General features: G+C 47.7%; 3 protein-coding genes across 9 annotated transcripts; 2 read left to right on the forward strand and 1 right to left on the reverse strand.

Moving 5' to 3' along the window:
• The first annotated feature begins 471 nt into the window (after nt 1-471).
• etf1b (eukaryotic translation termination factor 1b) lies at nt 472-6,693 on the forward strand. 3 transcript variants are annotated; one of them, XM_077019325.1, is made up of 11 exons: nt 472-619; nt 1,327-1,463; nt 2,097-2,272; nt 2,921-3,060; nt 3,331-3,469; nt 3,553-3,743; nt 3,833-3,962; nt 4,065-4,238; nt 4,438-4,502; nt 5,031-5,178; nt 5,283-6,693. In XM_077019325.1, exons 2-11 carry the CDS (start codon nt 1,378-1,380, stop codon nt 5,363-5,365), a joined length of 1,332 nt encoding a protein of 443 aa, XP_076875440.1. In that variant the 5' UTR covers nt 472-619; nt 1,327-1,377; the 3' UTR covers nt 5,366-6,693. The 3 variants fall into 3 exon arrangements, with proteins under 3 accessions (XP_076875440.1, XP_076875441.1, XP_076875442.1); XM_077019326.1 differs by having other exon boundaries at nt 1,366-1,463; XM_077019327.1 differs by having other exon boundaries at nt 475-619; nt 1,324-1,463.
• Nucleotides 6,694-7,101: 408 nt separating this feature from the next.
• On the forward strand, nt 7,102-18,194 carry fbxw11b (F-box and WD repeat domain containing 11b). Of its 4 annotated transcripts, none has more exons than XM_077019322.1 (13): nt 7,102-7,229; nt 9,355-9,414; nt 10,676-10,895; nt 11,173-11,359; nt 12,061-12,151; nt 12,392-12,529; nt 13,742-13,860; nt 14,081-14,330; nt 14,931-15,049; nt 15,360-15,470; nt 16,157-16,235; nt 16,392-16,556; nt 17,253-18,194. In XM_077019322.1, the coding sequence occupies exons 1-12, from the start codon at nt 7,167-7,169 to the stop codon at nt 16,551-16,553; spliced, it is 1,599 nt and encodes a 532-aa protein (XP_076875437.1). In that variant the 5' UTR covers nt 7,102-7,166; the 3' UTR covers nt 16,554-16,556; nt 17,253-18,194. The 4 variants fall into 4 exon arrangements, with proteins under 4 accessions (XP_076875437.1, XP_076875438.1, XP_076875436.1 ...); XM_077019323.1 differs by having other exon boundaries at nt 17,279-18,194; XM_077019321.1 differs by having other exon boundaries at nt 17,283-18,194.
• An 85-nt stretch (nt 18,195-18,279) lies between these two features.
• fgf18b (fibroblast growth factor 18b) lies at nt 18,280-23,320 on the reverse strand. 2 transcript variants are annotated; one of them, XM_077019329.1, is made up of 5 exons: nt 22,829-23,320; nt 22,349-22,388; nt 22,013-22,190; nt 21,188-21,225; nt 18,280-20,804 (listed from the first exon to the last, which is right to left on the reverse strand). In XM_077019329.1, the coding sequence occupies exons 1-5, from the start codon at nt 22,858-22,860 to the stop codon at nt 20,520-20,522; spliced, it is 573 nt and encodes a 190-aa protein (XP_076875444.1). In that variant the 5' UTR covers nt 22,861-23,320; the 3' UTR covers nt 18,280-20,519. The 2 variants fall into 2 exon arrangements, with proteins under 2 accessions (XP_076875444.1, XP_076875443.1); XM_077019328.1 differs by having other exon boundaries at nt 21,119-21,225.
• Between the last annotated feature and the right edge of the window lie 3,356 nt (nt 23,321-26,676).

Below are 26,676 nucleotides of genomic sequence, written 5' to 3' on the forward strand. Positions count from 1 at the left end.
TAATTGTCGCCTATGTACGTCATAAAATGGTACTAATGTTGTCAATAAATAGATTCAGTTCCTTAGTTTAATTATTTGTATAGGCTGCAAATCTAGAAGAGCAATTATTTCACGCTTTTATTTTATTTATTTGTTTATATTTAGTTATTTTACGCTTACATGCTATATGAAATATTTTCGGCCCATTGTGCAATTGGCCATTTTTTACGTTTCAAATTTGTTTATGTTCCAATCCTTGTTTCTTCACTAGCAACAATAGGCTGACATTTCCCTTTTGGTCCCTCGCACAATTTTATGCTGCGCAACGTGAAACGACTGAACTCGTTTGCTGACGAACTGTTTGAAGTAGTCGAGAGGGCGGGATGTTGTCATATATATTGATTGGCAAAACCTTTGCCCAATTACAGAGCGGACCGTAGACCGTATCCATTGTGTTTCTAGGAAGTAATATTAGAGGAATCGTCTGAGACCCCCCCCCCCTCCCCAACCGCCACGTGAGCCTCCACCGAGCCACGCGCAGCAAGAACAAACCGGCTCCTAGCAGCAGGTCACGCGACGGACTCGGGATCAGCGGCAGCAGCTATAACGTCTGACCGCGGCGAGGGAACCAGAGCAGCCTGTAAGTGCCGCTTCTGCTCGACTTACACACGGAGGATGTTCTCGTTTCTCACGCGTACAACAAGCGCGATAAGGTTTAGCGAGCTATGCTAACGGATAACATCGCAGTTTAATTCAGCTAGCTAACACTTAGCATAGCATAGCATATGTAGCTAACCTAGCACATAGCATATGTAGCTAACCTAGCACATAGCATATGTAGCTAACCTAGTACATAGCATGTGAAGCTAACATAGCATGTGAAGCTAACATAGCATGTGAAGCTAACATAGCATGTGAAGCTAACATAGCATGTGAAGCTAACATAGCATGTGAAGCTAACATAGCATGTGAAGCTAACATAGCATGTGAAGCTAACATAGCATATAGCATACATAGCATATAGCATACATAGCATATAGCATACATAGCATATAGCATACATAGCATATAGCATACATAGCATATAGCATACATGTCTAACATAGCATAACATGTAGCTAGTATAGCATATGTGGCTAACATAGCATATAGCATATGTAGCTAGTATAGCATATGTAGCTAGTATAGCATATGTCGCGGGGCTCCCTGGATGTAAGACGAGGTTAGACAGCGAGGACACTTTAGCCCTGTGTGTTGGGTAGTTTAACACTTTCCTGATAAAACCTCGCTGGCACCCAAACGTACGAGGAGTTAAAGCCGCTAACGGCGCCTGTTTGGCCCCAGCAGGCTGGTAGCTGCCGCTAAGTCACCGCTGCCGTCCAGCAGGTCCCACACAAGATGGCGGACGACCCCAGCGCGGCGGACAGGAACGTGGAGATCTGGAAGATCAAGAAGTTGATCAAAAGCCTTGAAGCAGCCAGGGGGTGGGTGCCCTTCGAGCTCCTCTCGGTCCTAATATTTGTAACTCCGCTTTCATTGACTGCGCATATAACCCTGTTGGTCCTGTAAGCCCGTCCGGGTCGGGCCACGCTGGGCCCTGGGTCTCTAGCAGCTGTTGAGACGAGCTCCGTTTATTTTTACGTTGACACATGTTGGCAACGAGCGGAGATTTTCCAGAATTCCGGTTATAAATTATGCCGAAAGTTGGTGAAACTTATTCTGGAGACGCGAACGATCATGAAACAACAGTCTGTAAGTCTGCTAGAGGAGAAAAGCAGTGTAGTAACGCGCTGAATAACCCATTTATTACCATTAGCGGACGATCTGTGGTGTTTTACAACACAAGACCTTTCAATGGTGTGTAATTTACATTGTAAATATCTTGATGGCCTCTTGTCGACTCATGTGGTCATTGCGTGGTGCTGGGACCTCAAGTATGCATTTATTGTGCAGTTACGAGAACTGTGAAGTTCATGTGGCCTTTAGATGCTTTTAAATTTTTTTATTTTCTACCTGTTTTGGTTAAAGATGTAATTATCAGTTTGCTTTTGTGTTGTGATGGTTACCAGTACATAGTTTGAATGGATGGATAACCCTGCTCTTTGTGTGACTTCCAGAAATGGTACCAGTATGATATCACTCATCATCCCCCCCAAGGACCAGATCTCACGAGTGGCTAAGATGCTGGCTGATGAGTTTGGCACAGCGTCGAACATCAAGAGCAGAGTGAACAGATTATCAGTGCTGGGAGCCATCACCTCAGTGCAGCAGAGACTTAAACTCTACAACAAGGGTGTGTGTTCATTCAGCACCGTTTCAGTGATTCTGGTAGTGGCGTCTGCCATCAAGTGGTACAGATGATCTGTAGTTATTTGCCCCTTCTTGCCATTGTTAAATGTTATCCTCTTCAAGTGCATGTGTAGATGCTTAAGATCATGATTTGTGTCCTTTTGTTTTTGTTTGATGTTTGTTTTGGTTTAATATATTTGTCAAGTCTTTTAATATGAATAATATGAGTAGTATGAATAGATATCAAAGAACTGTGCTACTGCACAAAAGTTGTCTTTGAATCCTAGTTGTGTATGTGCTTGTATAAAAAAAAAAACTTACAAAATGATAACATTTTAAACATTTTTGTAAATAAACACTGCATGTTTATTCATGTTTCCTTGCAGTACTAGGCAATGACATTGTCCTGTAGTTTAGTAGTAGTAGTCTGGTTCAAGGGTAACCTGAATTCTGACCTATCTACCGTGCTATCTAGGATGCATTCTGTCAACAGATGGCAAAGCACTTGTAAGTCGCTCTGAATAAGTGCTTCTGCTAAATGTCCAAAATGTAAAATGTGTGTTTTTGCTTGTACAGTGTTTTAGTTGTTACTACTTCGTAGTTGTGTCCAGAAGTGTAATTTCTTATGTTATTTGCTGGTGTTTTCTTGCAGTGCCTCCTAATGGTCTGGTGGTCTACTGTGGAACTATTGTGACAGAGGAGGGCAAAGAGAAGAAAGTAAACATTGACTTTGAGCCCTTTAAGCCAATCAACACATCCCTGTATTTATGTGACAACAAGTTCCACACAGAGGTGAGAGATTTACTGCATTAATTCCCATTGGAACAAAGTTTGTTTACATTTCAACCACAAATCAATATATCGATAAGGTAGTGAGAATGTTTTAGTTGATTGGACTCATTCCTTATATTTTATCCTTGCTCAGTTGTCTAGGAACTCCTGAAACACTTTAAATGCAATGCAGTTGAATGGCTTCAGCGCGGCCATAGGAATGAGTTGAAGCCATGATCTGCATTACAGATGTGCAGGTCTTAACGTGCGTGACTTGATCTCCATCTTCAGGCTCTCACTGCACTGCTTTCGGACGACAGCAAGTTCGGGTTCATCGTGATCGACGGCAGCGGTGCTCTCTTCGGCACCCTGCAGGGCAACACGAGGGAGGTGCTGCACAAGTTCACCGTGGACCTGCCCAAGAAACACGGTAAGACCGCTCAACCCCGCCCTGCCCCTGCGCACGTTTGAGGGGCGTCCGCTCCGCTCACCCACTCCACGCCTCCCTCCCAGGACGAGGGGGGCAGTCCGCCCTGCGCTTCGCCCGTTTGCGGATGGAGAAGAGGCACAATTACGTGAGGAAGGTGGCGGAGACGGCCGTGCAGCTGTTCGTGTCCAACGACAAGGTCAACGTTGCCGGCCTGGTCCTCGCCGGATCAGCCGACTTCAAAACTGAGCTTAGCCAGTCGGACATGTTCGACCCGGTACGTTTCCCTGCGCCCGTTGTGTTCTATCAGCCATTCGACCCACTGACGCGTTTTGACGGTTTGCTCTCTGTGCATGCCTGTTGCAGAGACTGCAAGCAAAGGTACTAAAATTGGTTGACATTTCTTATGGAGGAGAGAATGGATTTAATCAGGCCATCGAGCTGTCAGCTGAAGTGCTGTCCAACGTCAAATTCATTCAGGAGAAGAAATTAATAGGTAATAACCCTGAGAATGCATGCCAGAGTTTTGACACCGTTAATGGCATGTGTTTGTTTTTTTGTTCTCAAGGAGTTTGTGTGTCTCCTTCTCTCTCTTGAGGGCGCTACTTTGACGAGATCAGTCAGGACACGGGAAAGTACTGTTTTGGTGTGGAGGACACTCTGAAGGCGCTGGAGATGGGCGCCGTGGAGATCCTGATCGTGTACGAGAACCTGGACACCATGCGCTACGTCCTCCGTTGCCACGGCGCAGAGTGCACCACGCCAGAAAATGGTGTGCGCAGCAGCACGGCCATCAACATGCTTCTCTCTCTGTCTGTCTCTCTCCCTCGCTCTATCTCTCTCTCTGTCTCTCTCTCTCTCTGTGACCCCACCCTCTCCACTTTTGCGCTTCCTGTCTTGAATGTGAGGATGCTGGTTGAGGCCGTCTTGGTTTTTTTTTTAATGTAATTATTTTTTGTCCTCTCGATTAGACGAGAAGACACTGTATCTGACCCCCGAGCAGGAGAAGGACAAGTCCCACTTCACAGACAAAGAGGTGAGTCTCCTGTCCCTTCAGTGTGTTGAGGGTGTTGCACACTAGGTAGGTGACGTGTTCAATAAGATCACATCATACCTCCTTCCACGGTACTGTTGTCTGTTGTCTTCTGGTTCATTGTTCATTGGGAGGTTACTTGCTTCCTTTATGTGGGCCAGCTGTCAACAGAATGAATAGAAAGTATTTTGGCAGTGACCACAAACAGAGAGTTTAGTCTTGGTGGATGCTTTTAAAATAAAATTGAAGGGTCATAGATACATAATGTTATTTAATATCCATCCATATGTGGGGATATTATGTTATTTAATAATTTACCTCAAATAGGAACTTTTAGTAAGGACATTTCCTAAGCTTCTGAAAACCTACTACTTGCCCCTTCCTGTTTTTGATTGTTAATATATGTATATTTATAAATATGTTATAATTATTATGTAAATAAGTGTGTTTATTTACAGTTCTATGTTTAACATGTCATTACACAGGCAGGCAGATGTATTGAGTGCTTGTTTGTGTCTTGTCCCACCTCAGACAGGACAGGAGCATGAGCTCATAGAGAGTATGCCCCTGCTCGAGTGGTTCGCCAACAACTACAAGAAGTTTGGTGCCACCCTGGAGATTGTGACGGACAAGAGCCAGGAGGGCTCGCAATTCGTCAAAGGCTTTGGCGGTATTGGTGGTAAGGGCCGACGCCGCTACGGTTTCACTGACGTTACTTTTGTTCTACAAACCTCTGACTGGCTCCAGGGTGTCCACAGATCTTTCTTTTATGTTCTCTTTTAGGGATTTTGCGATACAGGGTGGATTTCCAGGGAATGGAGTATCAGGGAGATGATGACGAGTTCTTTGACTTGGATGACTACTAGGTAGTCGGTACTGACCATGATGGTGAATTTTCAGAGTAAAGGATCTTCCCTCTACCACTCAGTGGATGACAAGGGGTTGAGGGCCAGGGAGGGGGAGAAGCAGTGCGAGGAGCTGATGATGTAAGGGGAAGAGGAGTGGTAACCACATGTATGTATCCCTGACCTTACAACACGGTGACTCCCATCTCCTGGACGGCTGGAAACGCAGCAGACCCCCCTCCACGCGTCACTAGCATCTCCCAGCAGCAGCGTAGACATGACACCTCTGTTTGGCCCCGCCTTAGCTCCCAGATCATATGCTGTCAGGACCCACCCCCTCCTGCTCCAGACCTGCCTTCTTGATGACCCTGGCTCTGCCTACTGCTGTATTTTATGAGTTTATAGCTTTTTTTTTTTTTGTCTTTTTTATTGTTTGTATGCGATAAGCAGGAAAGATTCAGTTGCCGCTGATCACCTGAAGCCAGAAGCTGTGTTTTTTCCCATTAGCCCAAGTGTACTGGTGTTCCTCTCTTCTTTATTTCTGTTTGGTGGAGAAGATGCTGTAAATCGGTATGGTAGTGATAGACGCACTCTGAGCCAGCCACGTCTTCTGCCTCCTGTCTCAGTGGACCTCATGGGTCATCAAGACGCCTTTGCACAGAAGACCCATCACATAGCTGGATCTATTCTCCTTTCTGCTGCCTGTCTGTGTAAAGACAGAGGTTTTATTTTGGCCCAATAAGGCCTCTGTAATGTGCACCTCTTACTTGCTTTAGCCCCTGGAATACAACCCCCATCGTTGTATATAACTATTTGAGTGCCTGAACCACGTGGTATGTGTGAAACACGGCACAGTTCACCAGAGTCCGGACCTTATGCCTTTTGGTATTGTAATGATCTGATGCAATTGAGGCTGCAGTTCCTATTTGTAAACATAAGCTGGTTTACAGACTGAGCTTGCACGCGGGACGCCTGTCGGAACACTGACCATGGTGGCACAGCGCCACATTTTCTTGTATTATGACAATATGGATGTCCAGGTCCATCTCTCTGTGCCTGTATCTCTGTGTTTTAGTTTGTCCCACTCCAAGCCCTCCAGTTTGACCAATCAGTGAAGACAAAATGGTACAAGTGAGGAGAGGCCAGCAGGACCTCAGCAGCAACTTACTTGATATCATCTTTACTAGGCAGCAGGCGAACTCAAATAGTATAAAAGAAAATATATCACAGCAAAGATGCGCCCTATTTTAACAAATATTTTCAGAATGTTTTCATCTCCTTCAATCCATCAATATTTTGTATAAAGCATTTGTTACAGGAGGCCACAGATATTAAACATTCTCATTGTTTGCAGTGTTTTGTCTGTTTTTAATGCATCATTAACACCGAGTCCTGTATTATAATGTAGCTCTGAGATTCATATGGATTACAGTGGAGTGCTGTAGACTACTGACTATTTTAGTTCGGTTACTTTTGATAATTTGCATAACGCGCCAGAAACAAGTATGTTTGAGATTATAATTTTTTTCTTTTCAGTTTTTTTTTCAGTGTGGATGTTTGTTTAGACTAGCGTGCTTGCTAGACGAGTGTTTAATGGCATTTAACAATTTCGTCACTTACTGAAAACGTCAATCATCGGGGCTAATCTCAGTCTCACGAGCCAATCAGGAAGCGGACAGCGAAGTGAACCCCGCCCTCTTTGTGGGTTCTCGGCCAATCGGCGGCCTGGCTGCGCACTCGTCCTCCCTTCCCCCTTTTCCCTCTATCCTATGACGTCGTGTCGACTGCGGGCCGCCGACGCAGGGCTGGGTTTCCATTTTTGATGCGAGTTTCGGGGAACAACAATATGGAGCCGGACATGGAGGACAAAACGCTGGAGCTCATGGTGAGTGTCCGTGTGTGTTTTAAAGCCCCGTGTGTCCGCGTTACTCGGGCGAGGGGGGCGGTTTACACCCGCTGTGTGGGGAGCCCAGTCGAGCAGAAGCTAGGCGGCTAATCGCGGAGACACCGAGGAGAGGAGACAAATGGCTACACAGCTAACGAGGGACGGGGGGGACGGGTCTTCTGGGAGTGGGTGACTTCGGACATCCCCGGTATATGAAGTCGGTGAGCCCGCTCGGTATATATTTACCAGCGCGGTTCGTGCGCGAGGCGCTACGAGGAGAAGAGGAAGCTGCGCGAGCGCAAGAGAGAGCGCGAGGGAGGCAGCGCGAGCCCAGCATTAGCATGTTAGCGGTTAGCATCCTGGCTATCCGGGCTTCACTGCGGCGCCGCTGCGCCATTATCGACGGTTTCGCAGTCGCTCCGTCTTCGCTGTAGCGGCAGACGGGCTCCCCTCCCCCCCGCGTACCGCCGCGCCGCCCCGCGCGGAACTGCCGACACGGTCCGTGGCGGTTTCGGTCGTGTTGGGTCCGGTGCGGCCCGTCGCGCTAACGGCTCCCTCAGACGCGCAGACGGAAGTGGACGGGCTAGCACGCTAACTAGCCAGCAGCTAACCGGCCGCTAAACGACGAGATGACGTCGCACGGATGTTGAAGATTAAACTAAATAAATGTAGATAAACGCGGTTAAATTCGTCGTTTCGTGTCCGTGAATAAACGCGGCGGCTCTTTTGCTGGGTCACCACACGCACCGAGCGCGCGAGCTGGGCCGCGCGCCCCGTCCGCTCGTGCAGCCGCGCCCGTCGCCGCTGCGGTGTAACCGGCGGTGTTTGGGTCGCTCCGGCTCGGTTCTTCACGGCAGCCCGTTTAAAGTGCGAGCCGGGTCACGGTTGACCGCTGTAACGAACGCGTTTAACACGGACAGTTTGAGTTTTAATGTACAAACACCACCGCGCCCGGTTTAATCTCGTGTGGATGAATCACGCGCAGGCGTGTCGGAGAACGGATGTAAGAACGTTTACGGTCCAACGTCTCGGGACGCCTCGCACAGTCGGTGTCCGTTAGTCGGTGTCCGTTACACGCGGCAGCATCTTTGGGCCGATATCTGTACGGCCTCCGCCGTCCGTGATTTTGCTTCCTGTTGCCATGGATACAGTAAAACGTAGGAGTACCCGCTATTGAGTTTGTCCACTCCTGTCTAGAGCTTGACATCGGCACGAGGCCGTGTGTGTGTGTGTGTGTGTGTGTGTGTGTGTGTGTGTGTGTGATCGCACTGATAAAGCAGTCTCTGAGTTACAGTTTGCGAATGCTACAGAGTCACACATTTCCCCAGTTAGGCACCTAAGCTCTAACGGGTCCTGGGAATGGTCACCACACTGATGCTGGTATTCATCCTCAATACCTTATTGTATTTTTATTTTACAGTAGACGGACTTTGTCATAAATGACTGAATCCAGTGTTCGAGGACCGCCCCAAGCAATTCAAAGCTCTCCCACTGTGTAATAAGGCTTTAGAGAACAGCTTACCTGGCCAATGTGTGGTGTTGGTTCTGAATAATTGTATTGGGGAAAACTATCTTAGGTGTGTACTGAGCTCTGTTTACGCTGACTGAATCACAGAGGCATCTGAGGTGGAAGTTGCCATTGTAATCAAAATCTTAACTCCCTGCATAGCTCAGGATGATGGGTGCGCGTCATGGTCACGGTCCGGCCTCTCTGCCGTTTCTGTCCCCCGCGGCAGCCCAGAGTGCAGGAGAGCCCTCGAGGGTCAGCATACAACCACCCGTGCCTCCTACTCTGTTCTCATGCAGCTGCTGTACTGTTTACTCCATGCACACACACACACAGAGCTGTGAGAGCAGGATGCACTCCCCTTCCCTGCAGTATCAATATGTAACACGAGCAGCAGGTTGTACAGTAGCACAGTGGCTAGATCTGCCTCCGGTCTTTGAGGTCTGCGGGTCCGGGTTTGGCAGGTCTGGGTTTTGAGGGGTGGTTTCTGCTGTCTGCGGGGTGGTTTTTTTCAGGGTAATTTGTGCTGTCTGTGGGGGGTTTGTGCGGTCTGCGGGGTGGGTTCTGCGGATTCTTGCGCTGTTATCTTGGGTGATGATTGTCTTGCTTCTCCTTCAGAACACCTCGGTCATGGAGCCCCTTTCTGGAGATCTCTCCCCAAAGACCACAGTATTTAAGGTGAGACAGGTGTCTTATCTGTTAAAGTAGATACATACACCATATGAAGTCATTTTATTAAATACTAACTGGTAAGCTATGCACACCATGTCTGTTCAGACTTTGTGTTTGAATTGAAGCAGTCCTGTTCAGGTTGGGCTATGGGTAGATGCCATTGGGATTTTCCCAGTACCGCTGCCAAAGCAATACTTTACACACTGATATTGGAAGCTTCATTACATTTCACTTGCCCCTCTACAATGATATTTATGCATTTGTTGCACAAGTGCTTTTTGGTGGAAAACTCCTGTTTAGTTTAGTTTTAAACGTTGACCTGTATTTAAGGTTCTAGCTAAAAATGTCAGTTAGTTTTGGCAACGTTGCGTGATGCTTCTGTTCTCTGACACGTTCCTTTAGGAGCACCAGAAGCCAAATACTACAGTCAACAGCTCAGGCGTTCAAATGAATATTTTGGCAAAAAAAATCAAATGTACAGTTTCACTTGCTTGATCCACCAAGACATTTTTGGGGCCCAAATTTAGTGCTTAGTTTAGAATGAAAGCTGCATACTGCTATCGTTTTGTTAACAAAACACTAAGTCAATAGCAAAAACAAATAGCATTCATAAATACGTAACAAACTATTTCCAGATATGAATGAAGGATTCACAGCCTGGTTGATGTTTGGAGTGCCGTATGACTGTGTGTGAAGTCAAACACGAGAGTGCTACAGGCACTACAGGCACCTGGATGCATGTGAATAAGGTTGTGGACATGTGGCTTATTTAGCTAAAACAGCCTTATAGTTGCTTTTGGCTTCCAGAGGTTGTTGGCAGGTTTTGTACTAAACTAAAGAAGCACATTTTGCCTCCAATCATGCTTTGGCTGATCGACTGCATTTGGGCATAAGTGAAAATCCTGTGAATTTGGTTTTTCACTAAACTGTCCCATTAAGTGGCATCAAAATGTGTGTTGTGGTTTTGGTTTGTTGGACAGTTGAACCAGTACCATATTGATGCTGGATTTTGGCCTCTGAAAACCAACTCTACTTCTGTTATTTCAGTCACTAATATCACTGATATCATGTGATGGTTGACACAACCCTCCTTTTTTTCTTTTGTGCCATTGTGAAACCTGTGAGTTTTCCTGTTTGTTTGGAAACGCACTGAGGTCACAGTAGGTCATTTCACTATTAGATGCATTATAATTGTTGCTGTGTTTTGGTTGTTGTTTTTTTGTTTATTGAAGCGGTTTCATGTGGCACCTCTGTGTTTGTGTCTCAGATCACTAATGGTCCTCTGACGGGCTCACGGAAGAGGCCGTCGGAAGGGAACTATGAGAAGGAGAAGGATGTCTGCATTCAGCTGTTTGACCAGTGGTCAGAAGCTGACCAGGTGGAGTTTGTGGAACATCTGATTTCACGCATGTGCCATTACCAACATGGCCACATCAACTCCTACCTCAAGCCAATGCTCCAAAGGGACTTCATCACAGCGCTGCCAGGTCTCTCTCTCTCTCTCTCTCTCTCTCTGTGTTTGTCTCTCTCTGTGTTTGTCTGTCTGTCCGTCTCTCAGGTGTGAATGTACATATAATGAGGACAGATATGTCCCTCCCTCTTGCTCTGACGCCCCTGTCCCACGCATGCTCTGTCCTGCTCTTGCTCAGACTCCTCTGCCCCTTTGCGCCCCTGTCCCGCGCTCGTTCTGACGCCCCTGTCCCACGCCCGCTCTGTCCTGTGCTGGCTCTGACGTCTCTGTCCCTTTGCGCCTCTGTCCCGCAGCCCAAGGCCTGGACCACATAGCGGAGAACATCCTGTCGTTCCTGGACGCGCGCTCCCTCTGCTCGGCCGAGCTGGTGTGTAAGGAGTGGCAGCGCGTCATCTCGGAGGGCATGTTGTGGAAGAAGCTGATGGAGCGGATGGTGCGCACCGACCCCCTCTGGAAGGGCCTGTCTGAGAGACACCAGTGGTGAGACGCTCCACGCAGGGAACTCGCAGCCCTTACACAGCTCTTCAGAGTCATAATGGGCCTTTAACACTTTGCAGTGTGAAATATTAATATGGTATCAACTGATCTCAGCTTTTTTGAAAGGGCTCCAGGTATGATGTACACCAGGGGTGCCCACAGTTTTCAGCTTGCGAGCTACTTATAAGATGACCAAGTCAGAAAGATCTACCGGGGTGGCGGCGACCGTAATTTGTTGAGCTGGGGGGGGGTGGGGGGGGGGGGGGGGGGTGGCGAACGTAATTTGTTGAGTGGATTGCAGATTGGCTACCGTGAATGTCAATCAAAATACAATCGTCAGTGCAGATGTACGATTCATCTACTACTATTTTATGTGACGCGATCTACGCACATTCCTTCGCGATCGACCGACACTTCCTTCACGATCGACCGGTCGATCGCGATCGACGTAATGAGCACCCCTGATGTACACAATAAATACGTGTTAAAAATATTCACAGTATATTTTTCAGAGTTCTGGAGGGCTCAGGTTTTGAAATCACTATGATCTGTGATATTTTTCTTTTTCTACATCCTGTCCTGCCTCGTATAGCTTTCAGTTTCTTGGTTTCAAGCCCACAATCTCACCACAAACCCGTGTTCACTCTGCTGCAGCTTCTGGTGCACAGAGCTTGGTTTAATGCAAATGTGTTTTCTTCCCACAGGGAGAAATACTTGTTCAAGAACCGCACCACAGAAGTTCCTCCAAACTCCTACTACCGCTCTCTTTACCCCAAAATCATTCAGGACATTGAGGTGAGCACACGGACCTTCTCGCGTGTCACATCCTGGGTGCAGAGTTACGGGATGGGCCGCAGACACAGGACGCCTTTGACTGAACAAATTTATAACATGAGTCACAAAATGCTGAATTTGGCTTTGCGGAAATGCACTTTCTCTGCTGTGTAGACAGACCTATGACGTTTCTCAGCTGTGTGGTGCTGTGTATTTAGAGATCAGCATAGGCGACATGTTCACGTATGCTGCTGTTCCCAGACCATCGAGGCCAACTGGCGGTGTGGAAGACACAACCTCCAGAGGATCCAGTGCAGGTCTGAGAACAGTAAAGGAGTGTACTGCCTCCAGTACGACGACGACAAGATCATCAGCGGCCTCCGAGACAACTCCATCAAGGTGTGTGTGTGTGGGGGGTTGAGATGGGCTATCTGGCTCATGTATTGACGGAAGAAGAAAGCAGGTGTGTGTATAGTTGAATGAGTGTACTGTCTTGGGTGTGGGTTGAGCTCTGTTTACACTGACTGAATCACAGAGGCATCTGAGGTGGAATTTGTCATCGTAATCAAAATCTTTACTTCCTGCATAGTTCAGGATGATATGAACACACTTGCGATATTGCGTGCCACCACACAGTATACGTGTGTCAGTACAGTGGTGGTGGTGGGGAAGGAGAGGTAGTTTGGGGGTTGTGGACCACTGTTACCTGCAGGTGGCGCTGTAAACGCACACCTCGAACTGTGGTTTAATCAGTCAGTAGTCATTCAAGGGCCCTCTGCAGAGCTGGTGTCGCCCCCCACACCTCCGCCTCGGTCGCCCGGCCCGATGGGGCTTCCACACACACGGCTGGACGCGGCCGCCGTCGGTCAGTGGGTCAGGGTTCAGACCTCCATCATAAGAGTTCTCATCATGTAGCAGCCACGCAGCTTCTCTCCTCGTAGCTGTGAGCCGAGCTTCCAGTTATGTAGGCAGTGATTAGTTTCATATATCCACACATGCCAGTGTTTTAATGGCTTTACTGTAAACACGCATGTTACGAGACTCGGCTGCATCACCTCAACACTGAGGCATGAAGGTGAACACAGCAGGGTCTTAGTGCCCCGTGTCCACTAATGTATCTGCACCTATAGGAATATGAATACGAGTATTCATCAAATACCAATAAGGAATATATATAAATAACCAATAAGTTAGTCTGGCAAATGCAGCTTTGGCATCTTTGCTTTAAACATGTCAAGAATGAAATATGACATTTAAAGCATATATATAATTGAAATCCGAGCCTAGTCTAGTCCTGTAGGTCTCTTGTCCTGCAGAGTTTGGTTCCTGCCCTAATCTCACACATCTGTCTCCGATATTCGCGTGGGAGATGCTCGGCGGCAGAACCCCCGTGGGCAGGACGCTGATCCCAAGGATATTTCCTTACACAAACGTTTCCTGCTGTTCACTGGGGGGTGTTTGACTCTCTCTGTCAGAGAGCAATAACCATCCATTATGTAAGAGGAAAATGCTGCTTTGAATTAATTGAATATCTGAACAGAGATTAAAAAAAATTATTTAAAACCTGCTGTGTGTGTGTGTGTGTGTGTGTGTGTGTGTGTGTGTGTGTAGATCTGGGATAAGCAGTCGTTGGAGTGTTTGAAGATCCTCACGGGCCACACGGGCTCGGTGCTGTGTCTGCAGTATGATGAGAGGGTCATTGTTACGGGCTCGTCTGATTCCACCGTCAGGTTCTCTCCTCTTCTCTCCATCTGCTTCTCGTCCAACACTCGTGACCGTCAGCCACCTAGCACTGCCCTTTGCCCTCCGACCTTTGCCCTCCGACCCCCTTCCTTCCTTCCCCATGCACCTTTTAACCCTCTTGCCCAACCTCCTAGCTTTTCTGTGGTGGTGTTTTGATGAAGTGCCTCGCCTCGACCCTGCCGTGAGCCCCCTGTGTGCCCGTTGTAGGGTGTGGGACGTGAGCTCGGGGGAGGTGTTAAACACGCTGATCCACCACAACGAGGCCGTGCTACACCTGCGCTTCTGCAACGGCCTGATGGTGACGTGCTCCAAGGACCGCTCCATCGCCGTGTGGGACATGGCCTCCCCCACCGACATCAGCCTGCGCCGCGTGCTGGTGGGACACCGCGCTGCCGTCAACGTCGTGGACTTTGACGACAAGTACATCGTCTCCGCCTCGGGGGACCGCACCATCAAGGTCAGCGGTAGCTCGCGTCTGGCTGGGCAGACCCGTTTCTGCTCGTTACGGAGTCTGCTCGTGTTTTTCGAGTCCCGTGAGGAGTGTCCAGCAGGGGGCGCCGTAGGGCAGCCCAGTCCCCTTTTCCCTGGTTGAGATGCTCTCCAGACTGCAGCTCTGACAGGTTGGCGCGGCAACGGGCAGTCTGCGGCCGGCCGGCTCAACCGGGCTGGACTGCCCCCTCCCCGTCTCCTGCCCCTCTGTCTCCCAGATGCTGGATTTGCGGGCAGCTGGGATTCCAGGAATGGCCCAGTGTGATCCCACCCATCACATGTACCAAGTGATCCAGCGTGGGGAGGGAAAATAGCCCCCTCCCCCGTTCCCTCCCTCCGAAAACATTCCCTAAATAATAAAGCGGAGCAGTTGGGGCGTGTGGGTGTGTGTGCACGTATTGGTCTACATGTGCGTTCACGTTATCCCATTATCTGCTAGGGGCTCCCAGTACAGCAAATATGTGTTCTGTAAGTGTCACGTTGGTGGTGAGGAGACCGCCTCCCTCTCGCTGCCGTGCTGCCCACCGTCTTCACCGGCAGCGCTGACCTCGTCCTCGTGTACCCGCAGGTGTGGAGCACCAGCACCTGTGAGTTTGTGCGCACGCTGAACGGTCACAAACGCGGCATAGCCTGCCTGCAGTACCGAGACCGGCTCGTGGTCAGCGGCTCCTCGGACAATACCATCAGGTACGCGTGTGCCCACGACGGTCTGGCTGTCTCCTCCTGTCTCCTCCTGTCTCCTTCTGTCTCCTCCTGTCTCCTTCTGTCTCCTCCTGTCTCCTCCTGTCTCCTCCTGTCTCCTTCTGTCTCCTCCTGTCTGATCTGACTCTCCGTCTCTCCTGGCGTGGTTTTTGTAACCATGTCTTTTGTGAGTGTAATGAAATCACGCTGCCTTACAAAGGCTGCGCTCTACTTGATCACTAACGTGATTTATGGTCTCTGGCTCTGCACTAAATGTAATATCTGTCTCTCCTGCCCCCTGTGTGTGTGTCTACAGGCTGTGGGATATTGAGTGTGGCGCCTGTTTGCGGGTTTTGGAAGGCCATGAGGAACTTGTCCGCTGCATTCGATTTGATAATAAAAGGATCGTGAGCGGGGCGTATGACGGGTACGAAGCTCCGCCTCCTGCAGCCACGCCCCCTGGGCTGCACACCTTTGTCTTTCAAAGCCAATAGAAAAACCTTGAAGATGTGTAACCTTTCTCCTACGAGTGTGGGTAATTCAGGGTGTTCAGTTGTGACTTGAACTCTGTCTGCGCACTTCCGTTCTGCTATTGGAGCTACGCTGGAGTTAATGACCGTGTGTGTGTGGGGGGGGGTGTGTGTGTGTGTGTGTGTGTGTGGGGGGGGGTGTGTGTGTGTGTGTGTGTGTGTGTGTGTGTGTGTGTGTGTGTGTGTGTGTGTGTGTGTGTGTGTGTGTGTGTGTGTGTGTGTGTGTGTGTGTGTGTGTGTGTGTGTGTGTGTGTGTGTGTGTGTGTCACTTTTAGACCAGGGAGGGCAAACTCTGGGGAAGAGCATTTTAATAATCTGCTGTTTTACTTATTTTAATGGTAACACAATCATTAAGATTTTCTTTGATTTTGCTGGTAATCAGGTAGCAATGAACTGGTTCTAGAGTACAGATCTAGAAATACTGCTGCTGCCGCCTTTATTCATTTTTAATTTTTCTCATTGATTTCTGTTCTAGTGCCTCTCAGTCTGGTAACTAGATAATCAGCAAAACTGGCAACCGACTTGGTCTTGGTTACGTTTCACCCATTAGGTTATGTAAACGCGTGTGTGTGTGTGTGTGCAGTAAAATTAAAGTGTGGGACCTGCAGGCAGCGCTGGATCCAAGAGCCCCAGCCAGCACTTTGTGTCTGCGAACCCTGGTGGTGAGTGTCCAGGAGAATGAACACACACACACACCCCTCACATCCTTAAACCTCCTGTCCTACTGGATTATTGATGGTGATTATTGAGATGTGATGAGACGATGCTACCCTCACAACAACGGGTTATTTTAATTGTCTGTGTTTGTGTGTGTGTAGGAGCACTCAGGACGTGTGTTTCGGCTGCAGTTTGATGAGTTCCAGATCATCAGCAGTTCTCATGATGACACCATCCTCATCTGGGATTTCCTGAACGTGTCGACTAACGGACAGATGGAGGGACGATCGCCATCACGCACGTACACCTACATATCCAGATAGCAGGTACTAACATCACACACACACGTACGTACACCTACATATCCAGATAGCAGGTACTAACATCACACACACACACGTACGTACACCTACATATCCAGATAGCAGGTACTAACATCACACACACACGTACGTACACCTACATATCCAGATAGCAGGTACTAACCTCACTCTCTCACACACACACACACACACACACACACACGTACGTACACCTACATATCCAGATAGCAGGTACTAACCTCATTCACTCACACACACACACACGTACGTACACCTACATATCCAGATAGCAGGTACTAACCTCACTCTCACACACACACACACGCACGTACGTACGTACACCTACATATCCAGATAGCAGGTACTAACCTCACTCACACACACACACACACACACACACACACGTACACCTACATATCCAGATGGCAGGTACTAACCTCACTCACACACACACACACACACACACACACACACACACGTACGTACACCTACATATCCAGATAGCAGGTACTAACCTCATTCACTCACACACACACACACACGTACGCCTACATATCCAGATGGCAGGTACTAACCTCACTCTCACACACACACACACACACACAGCAGATCCACGCGTGACTGACACAATCTCTCATGTACATGAGCACATTCCTACATCCATTGATGCAGTGTTACCTGAACTCTAACTTATTGCAGTTTTTCAACTTGTGTACGTGTGTGAGACAGGGCAGATCTGGAGGCGTGTGGACATCGTGAGAGTGTGTGCGGGGACTGTCCTGATGACTGAGTCTCTGTGGTAGTGTGCCAGGATCAGAGGTCGAGGAACGCCACCCCTCTAATCCCCTCGCCCTCCTTCCTCTGTCTGTCTCTCTCTCTGTCCTGGTCTCGCCCCCTACCCCACCCTGGACACCTTGAGCACACACACACACAATCACACACACACAATCACACGGCCCTGCTCCTCTCTTCCTCTCTCTGCTGAGGAGATGGACAGAGGAATGCCATCGAAAAAGAGCGTGGAGCTCCGCCCCATACTCAGAGTGATAATTACCCTAACCACGCCCCCGGGCCCAAGGACTGGTAGTTTGTTTTTTGTTTCGGTTTTTTTTTTTCTTGGTTTGTTTTTTTGTGCAAAGAAGGAAAAAAAAAGAACCAACAGGAAGTGACTCTTCCCTGAAGACACTACGTGCATGAGAACGCTGGGACAGTCGAGCTGGTCAATCCCTGTTTGTCTGTCTTAATTATTATTATTTTTTAAATTCCTTTCTTTTTTTATTTGGGAATTCTTTTCTTTGTGGTATTGTACTAATAACTGTAGTTCTCTCCCTTTTCAAACTCTTCCTCAACATGTCACTCTGTCCCTCCATGTCCCTTCACCCTCTCTCTCTCTCTCTCTCTCTCTCTCTCTCTCTCTCTCTCTCTCTCTCTCTCTCTCTCTCTCTCTCTCTCTCTCTCTGTGTTGTCTGTCTGTCTCTTTCTTTCTCTGTCTTGGTCCCTTTTGCTGTTTGCTTGTCTAGGTTCCAAATGACCCCTAACTGATCTGAATTTAGTTGTAAACAAAAATGTCATGTGTTGTATATTGAAAAGATTTTTTTAAAGAAAAATATTATTAATAAGAATAAAAGTACTGTGAAGGAGTATTAACAATCTCGTGTGTGTGTGTGTGAGAGAGAGAGAGAGTAAGAGAGAGAGAATCCAGTGTACTTATTCTGTTTTTATTTGACACTAGCACAGTGGTCACTGCCAAACCACAGGGTATGTGCATTAAATTTTTTAATAACATTTTAACCACCCCCCACTCCCCCCACAGGCAAAATGCTTGCATTTAAGGCTTAAGCAGTCAACAATTGATTGCTGATTATCTAAAGGTAAGTTGAAAATGAGTTGCTGTCTAAAATCATACTATTCAGATACTCCAGGGAATGACATTTTAGAATGACCAAATGGTGTTGGTCTGTGAGTAGCAAAAGTTGCTGAAAGTGACTAAAGCTGTTCTTGACTAGTGAGAGAAGGGTGTGTGTGTGTGTGTGTGTGTGTGTGTGTGTGTGTGTGTGTGTGTGTGTGTCGTATATGACCTAACAGCAGTCCACTGGACCACCAGTGCCTTACAGGTTCATCCTCCATACACACCTTTACCCTATGGTTTTGCTGTTTTGGTTACAGGTCAACACCTGCCCAACAATAAATGGCCTTTTCAATCAGAAATCCATTCACCATTTTGAATTTAATTTGCAATGTACTGTCCTTTCACTACTCCCACCACAATCATTTTCACATGTTTTAGAAACTGGCAATTTTAATGATCATTTCCCCCAAGAATTGCATTGCTGACCTCAAATTATGCATTTGTCCTGAATGACGCCGGCGGGACTAAATGGTCTTCAGCGTAAACTAGTGGTCTCATAAGCTACTAGTTTACCCACCATAGACATTTGCATGCTGTCAGTTTAAGCAACCCAAGCTGGCCTAGGTCATGCCCTTGATGACCCAGCTCTGGTGCTGTAGGCACTGACACATTGGCCCAGGGAGATGACGGCAGTGCCGAAAACCTTGATGGGTAAACGTACATCCTTCATACGTTTGGCTGACTCCCCCGGGATGACTCTGCGTTGGTGGAGATGATCTTTGGAATGTTTAAATCAATAAAAGCTGAAATCGTAAAGAAAAAAATATATAATAATAAATTAAGCAAAAAAACCCTGTAATGCCTTTTTTTTTCAACAAAATAAATATATATATATAAATATATATATATTTTTTTAATAACCTGTATCAAAATATTTAGTCTGAGTTTTCACTTCGCCCCTGCTAACAGGAGAAGTCGTGTAACTTGTCTAACTGAACTTTGGCTGTTATTCATTGGTGAGGATGGACAGGCGTTGGTACCTGTCTGGTTAACTAATACGCCTTCATCTGGACCGTGGTCCAGTTAGCTCACAACCTGCTGCATTACTCTACTGGATGAAGAGACAAGGATTTCCTTGACCTCCACTTTGATCTGTCTACACTAGTGAATCCTGGGAAATGCTGTTGGTTATGTGAAATCCCCTCTGTGGTTCGTTTTGTGATCAGTTATGGGTTGGTGTCTGAAGTACCGTGGTGCTGGCTCACGCTCCGCTCAAAATATGTGCACATCAGTAGCCCTACTGGGCAATCTTTGGTGCTACAACACTGTGCCAAACACCAAAAACAGGCTCTCTGTCACTGGTACACTCGTTTCTCTAAAGCCCCCTTACTTGTTGAAGCACCATAAACTGATCCCAGCACATGAACTGACTCCTGGCAGGGTTCACACCCAGATCTACTCCAGCACACTGCAAAAAGCAGCACACGGCGTGTACAGCAGCTGAACTTCAACAGCGTTCAGTCTGTTCTCTGGTGTTTAGTCTTTAGTGTTGAATAAGTATTTAGTGAGGTGTTACTACTGTTAACATTCTCAGCGCTGGGATTGGCTACATTCGGCTGGTCTTTTTGCATGTTAGGATTTGAAACGCCTATGCAGTTGTCCTATAGGTTAGTATTTAAAGCAGGAATATTATACATAAAAATACTTGATGCTTTGGGTCAAAGATGCTACAGATCTTAGGTTGAAGCTCACATGTTTAAAAAAAAGTGTCCTCCACAGAACTTTGACCTGTGAAATGGTCATGACGTGTGTTCGTCTACTCGTATAGAATGTCTTTCACTATGATCTTTTTCTGCAGCAGTGGACACTGAGAACTGTTCTGAAGTGCTGTGTGCCCTTGTCAGGATTCATGAGTCTCCGAGTTTAGCTCCTGGACGCACGCCCAGCCGTCATCGGCTACAATAGTTTTGATTACAGAGTGTTCGGTCTGGCTCCTCTCGTGGTTTCGACCCCTACCTAAAGGTGTGCACATGGTCAGACTGAAACTCTCCCAAACATCGAAGAGTGTCATTTGGTCCCGAGGCTCGGGGTTCAGTTCTCGGTGCGCCCGGCACGTGCTACGGCTGTGCGTGAGAAGGGGGGCGGTTGGGCCGTGACCCCCGACCCCTCTTGCTGACCGTGGTGAAGCCGCAGTACGGGGTACTGGGCTGCTCTCCGGGAGGGAAGCGCTTCATGAAGTGCACGTCTCTCTGATTGGCCCGCGTCTGGGGCCCCCGCCGCGGCCGGCCCTTCTTGGTGAAACCCACGAACCAGCCGGCGTAGCGCGCCGACATCCAGGCGGTGTAGTTGTTCTCCAACACCATCTCCACAAAGACGCACTCACCCGTCCTGCCGCTGGCCTTCTGTTGGTGCAACGTGGACACAGGAGAACATGAGGAGTTTGGTCAGATGGCTCAGAGGTCAGAGACGTGCACAATCTTTCTACATTTCACCATGGCATCGGAGTCAAAAGTGGGAGAATATTACATGCAATGGAATGAAAGAAATATGTCACACAAAATCTCTAGTGACTGAAAGTGAAGACACACCAAAGATGATGGCTTAGTGTGTCCTCACTTGTGTGATACTAACTAACCTAAAGGAATCATTTCCTTTAGTTAGCGGACTCTGCTAATGAAATATTCCTTTAAGGTTTACTGTAACATCAGACACTTACCCTCCCCACCAGTTTGCCCCTGCGGTTCATGCACACGTAGAAGTTGGTTTTTTTGCCTCGAATTCTCACCTGACTCCCAAAGGTGTCGGCCTCTACGACAACCTGAGCTGGTGAGGAGACACACACACACAAGAATATAGATGGGCCAAGGAGCTGCTCAATGTGCCTTTTTCAAAATCTCTGCCAGAGAAAATATTGCCAGAGAATTTTTGTTTCCACAGGCCAAGACGCAGGCAACTCCCAATCTACAAGTCTTCATTTCAATAGGTATTAGTCACTCAGGCTCATCGACAGAAAAAAGGTTCCCTAAGTGATGCCATCTTGACAACTTCAGTCTTCACTGACCAATCCTGCATACACTATGTTCTTTCTTTTCTGTCTTCCTCCTTTCTTGGCTGTCTGATCAGGATGACTGATAACACTTTAATCCTCAGCAAACTTTTCTCTGGCATTTAATTTGTATTGTAGGAAATACTTGAGCCAGTTCTTTGTTGGAGAGGGAGACAGATTGCCACGTGATTGTTCGTACAGTCCTTGAATCACACAGAGGTCATTTACGATCAATACCCCCCCCCCCCCCCCGATTTATCCCTCCCTGTTCTCTATTGTGGTTGGTCTCTGCCCTTCAAAGGGGACAAGTAGGCAAATACAGAATCTCTCCACTGATCAATAATGTGGATGTTCAGACCCGCTGCCCTCAGCTCTGTGTGTGTCCAACAGCACTTTACATTACATCAAGTACATTTCATTACAGTGAAATAAACATTTGAATATTTATGCCCACAGTCTTCATTGCCGTGTGGATGTTGGTGATGCTTCATGTTGTGGGAGTCTTGCACCCTGTGTCTTTCTCTTGGTAAACGTTCTTCTGTGAATGTTCTCGCTTGCTCTTACCAAACGTGTCTCCATCTTCTCCCCTGGCCAGGATTTTTCGGCCGAGCACCTGCAGATGTTTGCCGCTGGTGCGACTGTACAGCTGGTACACTCTGTGATGTCTTCGGCTCAGACTGTCTCTCACCCCCGTCTGATTCTCCACATGTGCCCCAAAATCAACATTATCTACCGCTAACACCTACACACACACACACACACACACACACACACACACACACACACACACACACACACACACACACACACACAGTGTAAGGACAACAAACCTCAATTAATTAATTCCAAGTCTGATATGTATATTTAAATGGGTATATAAATATTTATTCAAATAAACACCTGCAAGATCCCACACAACAGCAGTACAGTCTGGACACATCTATCAGGACAGAAAGAGAATGTAAGTGTGATGGAGTGAGAGAAACAAACTCATTTGTTGGCAAATGCCAACATTGCTTTAATATGCATTACTTAAGTAAACATGAAAATAAATCTACGTCATTGTATGAACTGCACGGTGTGCACGGTGGAGAAGCAGCCTCGTGCAGGTACAGGTGTCTGGCCCTGGCCCTGCGATCTGAGATAACGTCTCAAGAATGGCCCGCGCGCCACACACACACACATACGAAGTAAGCTGAATTTAACGAACCCTGCATCTCCTGACACTAATGTTTGGAGAAAAACACAAACACACCCCTGACAAATGGCATATTGCATTCATCTTCATTTCACTGGACTATATTGAACTGGTCAAAAGTTCAAAGTCGTTCAGCAATACTACATTATCTCGGGATGAGAGTTCCGAGCAGTGTAACTTACATGGCAAAACCCGAAGGAAGGATGCACTGCATTGCTCGAGCGCCACAATCGCTCCAAAAAGTGAGATTTCTGCGCCGGTTTGAGATGGGACTGGACCTGGAGCCCGGACGAGCATCTGAGCGCTGGTGTGCGCTACTCGCTGGAGTGAGACCATCTCCTGCCGAGGTATAACAGGTGAAACCCACACGTTGCTTTTAGAAATAGTCCGATTTGTGACTTCACTGTCTTCAGGTCACTGACAATAAAAGGCATTTTTTACGGTTCTAGATATCTGTCGAGAAAAAAAGAAAAGACAAAATGCCAAGACACCCTGCGGTTATACCATAAGACCACCGCACTGTCTTCAGAAATAAAACGTTAAGGTGTACTCCCGAGAACACCCATAACTTAGATCTTTTTTACTGTCGTTGCCAAATGCTTTATAGTTTCTCCCCTTTCACCATTCTTTTGTTTTCGGTGAAGCTCCGCGGCAGGGAAGCTGCCCTCGCTCGCCACAGGACAGTGCGTTTGCTGAATGGAGAGGAAGCGCCGCCGAAGTGGAACGGCGAGGGGCGGGGTGCGCGCGAGGGCTGGTGCGGGGTGCGCACGGGGGCTGGTGCGGGGTGCGCGCGAGGGCTGGTGCGGGGTGCGCGCGGGGGCTTGTGCGGGGAGCGCGCGGGGGCTGGTGGGATATTTTTTAAATTGGGATAAAACAAGTTACGATCCATTCTGTGCCGGGCGGTTTCCCTGACAAATCTACACTCCTAATCTGTAAATCAGACAAAGTTCTTCTACGCAGAAAATCCATTAAAATTAGTTTCCCCGAGATTGAGTGATTAGTCAATAATGATGGTCAGTTGTTTTTCTTTCCACTTTAAACGTTTTCAAACGATCAAACCTGTATCAGGTGACTAAGTAAAACGAAACGGTATTAGAATACATCAAAATGGGGAAAGACAGATTTTTAGGGAGGTCTGTAAGCAAAGAGCTATTCCAAAATGAACATTTCTCTGGGATTTCGGCGGTTCGTTCGTTCCCCCGTCTCTGACCACAACAGAACCGCAGACACCCGGTCAGCCAAGCGCCGGTACCGCGTGTAACTCCCGCCCCTCGCTCCAGGCGAAAGAACGAGATGTCTGAATTAATGGACGGAGAGTTTTAGCTTTCTTGGCAGCACTGAAAAGTCTAAATGTGCCATGTCACATTTCTCGAGTTTGCTCACCTGTCATAACGGCCATAACATATCTTACACAGAACCATGTCTCACTACATCTTAAACATTGTGAAGGCTCTAGAGATCTCATTCTGTATCTGTATTCCAGGGAACCGGCAGAGACTGTTAACGGAGTTAACGGGTCATAACATTCCTGTGGTAATCAAATGTAAGGCTCTATAGGCAAGGTGTTGTGAAAAGATATATTGGACCAGAAGGGCCTGGTGAGGTGGTGTGAAGAGACCTGAGGTGGTGTCTGTACCAGATTTTCTGTAACCGCTGTCCTTAGGAAAGTGGACTTCTGTTCTGTCTCTAGCATTGTAGTTTTACACACCTGATCTTCCCCACAATCCTCTGCTGTTTCTTTTCTTTGAATCTCTCTCCATTCGAGCAGATCAGGCCCTCCACCCACTGATTTTCGAGATGAAATGCAGAAATGTTGAAATAAGATCTGAGTATGAGAGAGAGAGAGAGTAAGAAAGAAAGAGAGAGAAATATTTGAGACATTCTGTCTCACAGTCTTCTTAGTGTCTCTTGAGAGGTTCACACCACCTCTAAGCACCACTTGTTTTATTTTCGATACAGACGTCTTGAGCTACATTTCACCATATCTGTGATAGTGTGTGCAGCGTGAAGCCTGCTGTGAGTGCGTGTGAATGGAGGGGGGGGGACACGCTCTGTGCGCTGCATACTTCACCTATTCTCTCAATGGACTGAGTCTCGCCTTTCACGTCTAAAGTATTCCGAGCTCATTTTTCTCCGACCGTTTCTCACCAGGCCGCGTCCAACTTTAACGGTTTCAGACAGAATAGGAGTGTCTCCCTCTTCTGTTTCTCTCCCTCTGTCTCGCATCGTCTCGTCCTCTTGGCTCATCTCCTCTCTTTCCAGACTTTGAAGGGAGCTCGGGCTTCTAATATAAGGCAGGTCCCTACCACAACAAAGGAGGCAAGTCTGACTTTGAATAAACACTTTCTGTGTCTCCTGTCCCCCCTCCCGTCTGCCACCCCTCCCCCCACTCCCACCCACTTCCATATTTTCCCCCTCTGTGTTGTTTCGCTCTTGGCCGAGATGAGTGTCCACTTGTTTTGTCTTCTCCATGGTACCCGCTCTTCTGGAATAGATTATGGAGACAGGGCGGGGGTGGCAGTGGTGGTGGGGGGTGGTGGGGTGGGGGGAGAGTTTGGAGCAAAGATCTGAACTTGGTAGAGGAGGAGAAAACAGTATAAAAGGGGGTGAAGTGGGAAAAGAAGAGACACATAAGAAAGAGGGATGTAGAGGGGAAGTGAGTCATGGGTAAAGGGTGAGAAACGTGTGTGTGTGTGTGGGGTGGGGGGGGGGGGTGTTAAGGTGCAGGTCACTGTCAGTAAGTGAGCAGCTCTGTATTAGGTTTATTTAAGCCAGTAAGAAGCATTAGTATGTCGGGGAAACATTTCCTCACTCTTACTGTGTGAAAAGACTCGTTTTAAACAAGCCAAGCTTTGATATGAGGGGAAATGTGGAATCGTAAGCTGTTGTAGTAAGACTTAATGTAGTAAGGGGTGTCATATTACGTGCTGTAGCGTAAATTTCATGCCATGTAGGTTTCCCTTTGCTGTGTCAGACGTAACCATTCTGGTTTTCAGACGGCCACATCTTTGCATTCTTTACTTTATAATCTTTCTAATCCCGCCTCGTTCTATGGCTTGGGACCTTGTGTTTGTTCACTTTCCTACACTGCATTTGCAATGTAGAACATTATGAGCTGTCATCACCCCCACCGCCCCGGCGTTCCCCCAACACACACACCCTTCTGCTCGGTGCCGGCTGGGTTAAAACCACAGGCCTCCTCTCTGCACTCTGAGCGTATGTTACCGCAGCCAGCCGGCTCAACAGTACATAAATGGACATTGTCTTTCTGTTCTTTTGGTGGTTGTCATTGCAGAGTAGTGTGGTGTGTTTTAGTCTGCGACCCTGAGGCGTGTAGCTGCAGCCCCTGTGTTGAGTGTGAGTGTGTGTGTGTGTGTTGAGTGTGTGTGCTCTGTGGTGTGAGGCGTTCCGTGAGTGAGGGTCTCGGCGGGCGGGACACACTGCTGCCAGAGGTTTGGGCTTGCCAGAGAATCCATTACGCTTCACAGGGTTTCAGCGTTATAGTGGTTCTCCTGCAGCATCCTCCATGTGTGTGTGTGTGCGTGCGTGCGTGCGTGCGTGTGTGTGTTTGTGTGTGTGTGTGTGCGCGTGTGCGTGTGTGTGTGTGTGTGTGAAAGTGCATGCATGTGAGTGCTCATGTGTTCAAACGTGTATGTAGTCTATGTAAATGTGTTTGGCAATGTTGTAAAACTATGCACTAGCAAGGTAACTCATTGAATAAGCTTTGTTTTAATAGCAAATGTGAAAAAAGATTGGTTGTGCATTTGAATAGCTAAAAGTCAGTAGAGTTCCTTTGTGGAAAAAGTGTTTAACATTCAGACAGGCTGGTTCACAACCTCCCGATCCCACTGCTGCGTGCCCTCCGTACAGCTGTCAGTCACCTCCAATTTGTTCCTTACTGCACCTGGCCTGATGACTCCTGGCACATGTGCGTGGATATACACACATGCACACACACACTTGCATGTGCAAACACACTTACATGCTTGTGTGCATGCACACACACTCCTCATGAGGTGAATCACTGTAC

Source organism: Brachyhypopomus gauderio, chromosome 10, assembly GCF_052324685.1.
Source record: "Brachyhypopomus gauderio isolate BG-103 chromosome 10, BGAUD_0.2, whole genome shotgun sequence".
Lineage (NCBI taxonomy): Eukaryota > Metazoa > Chordata > Actinopteri > Gymnotiformes > Hypopomidae > Brachyhypopomus > Brachyhypopomus gauderio.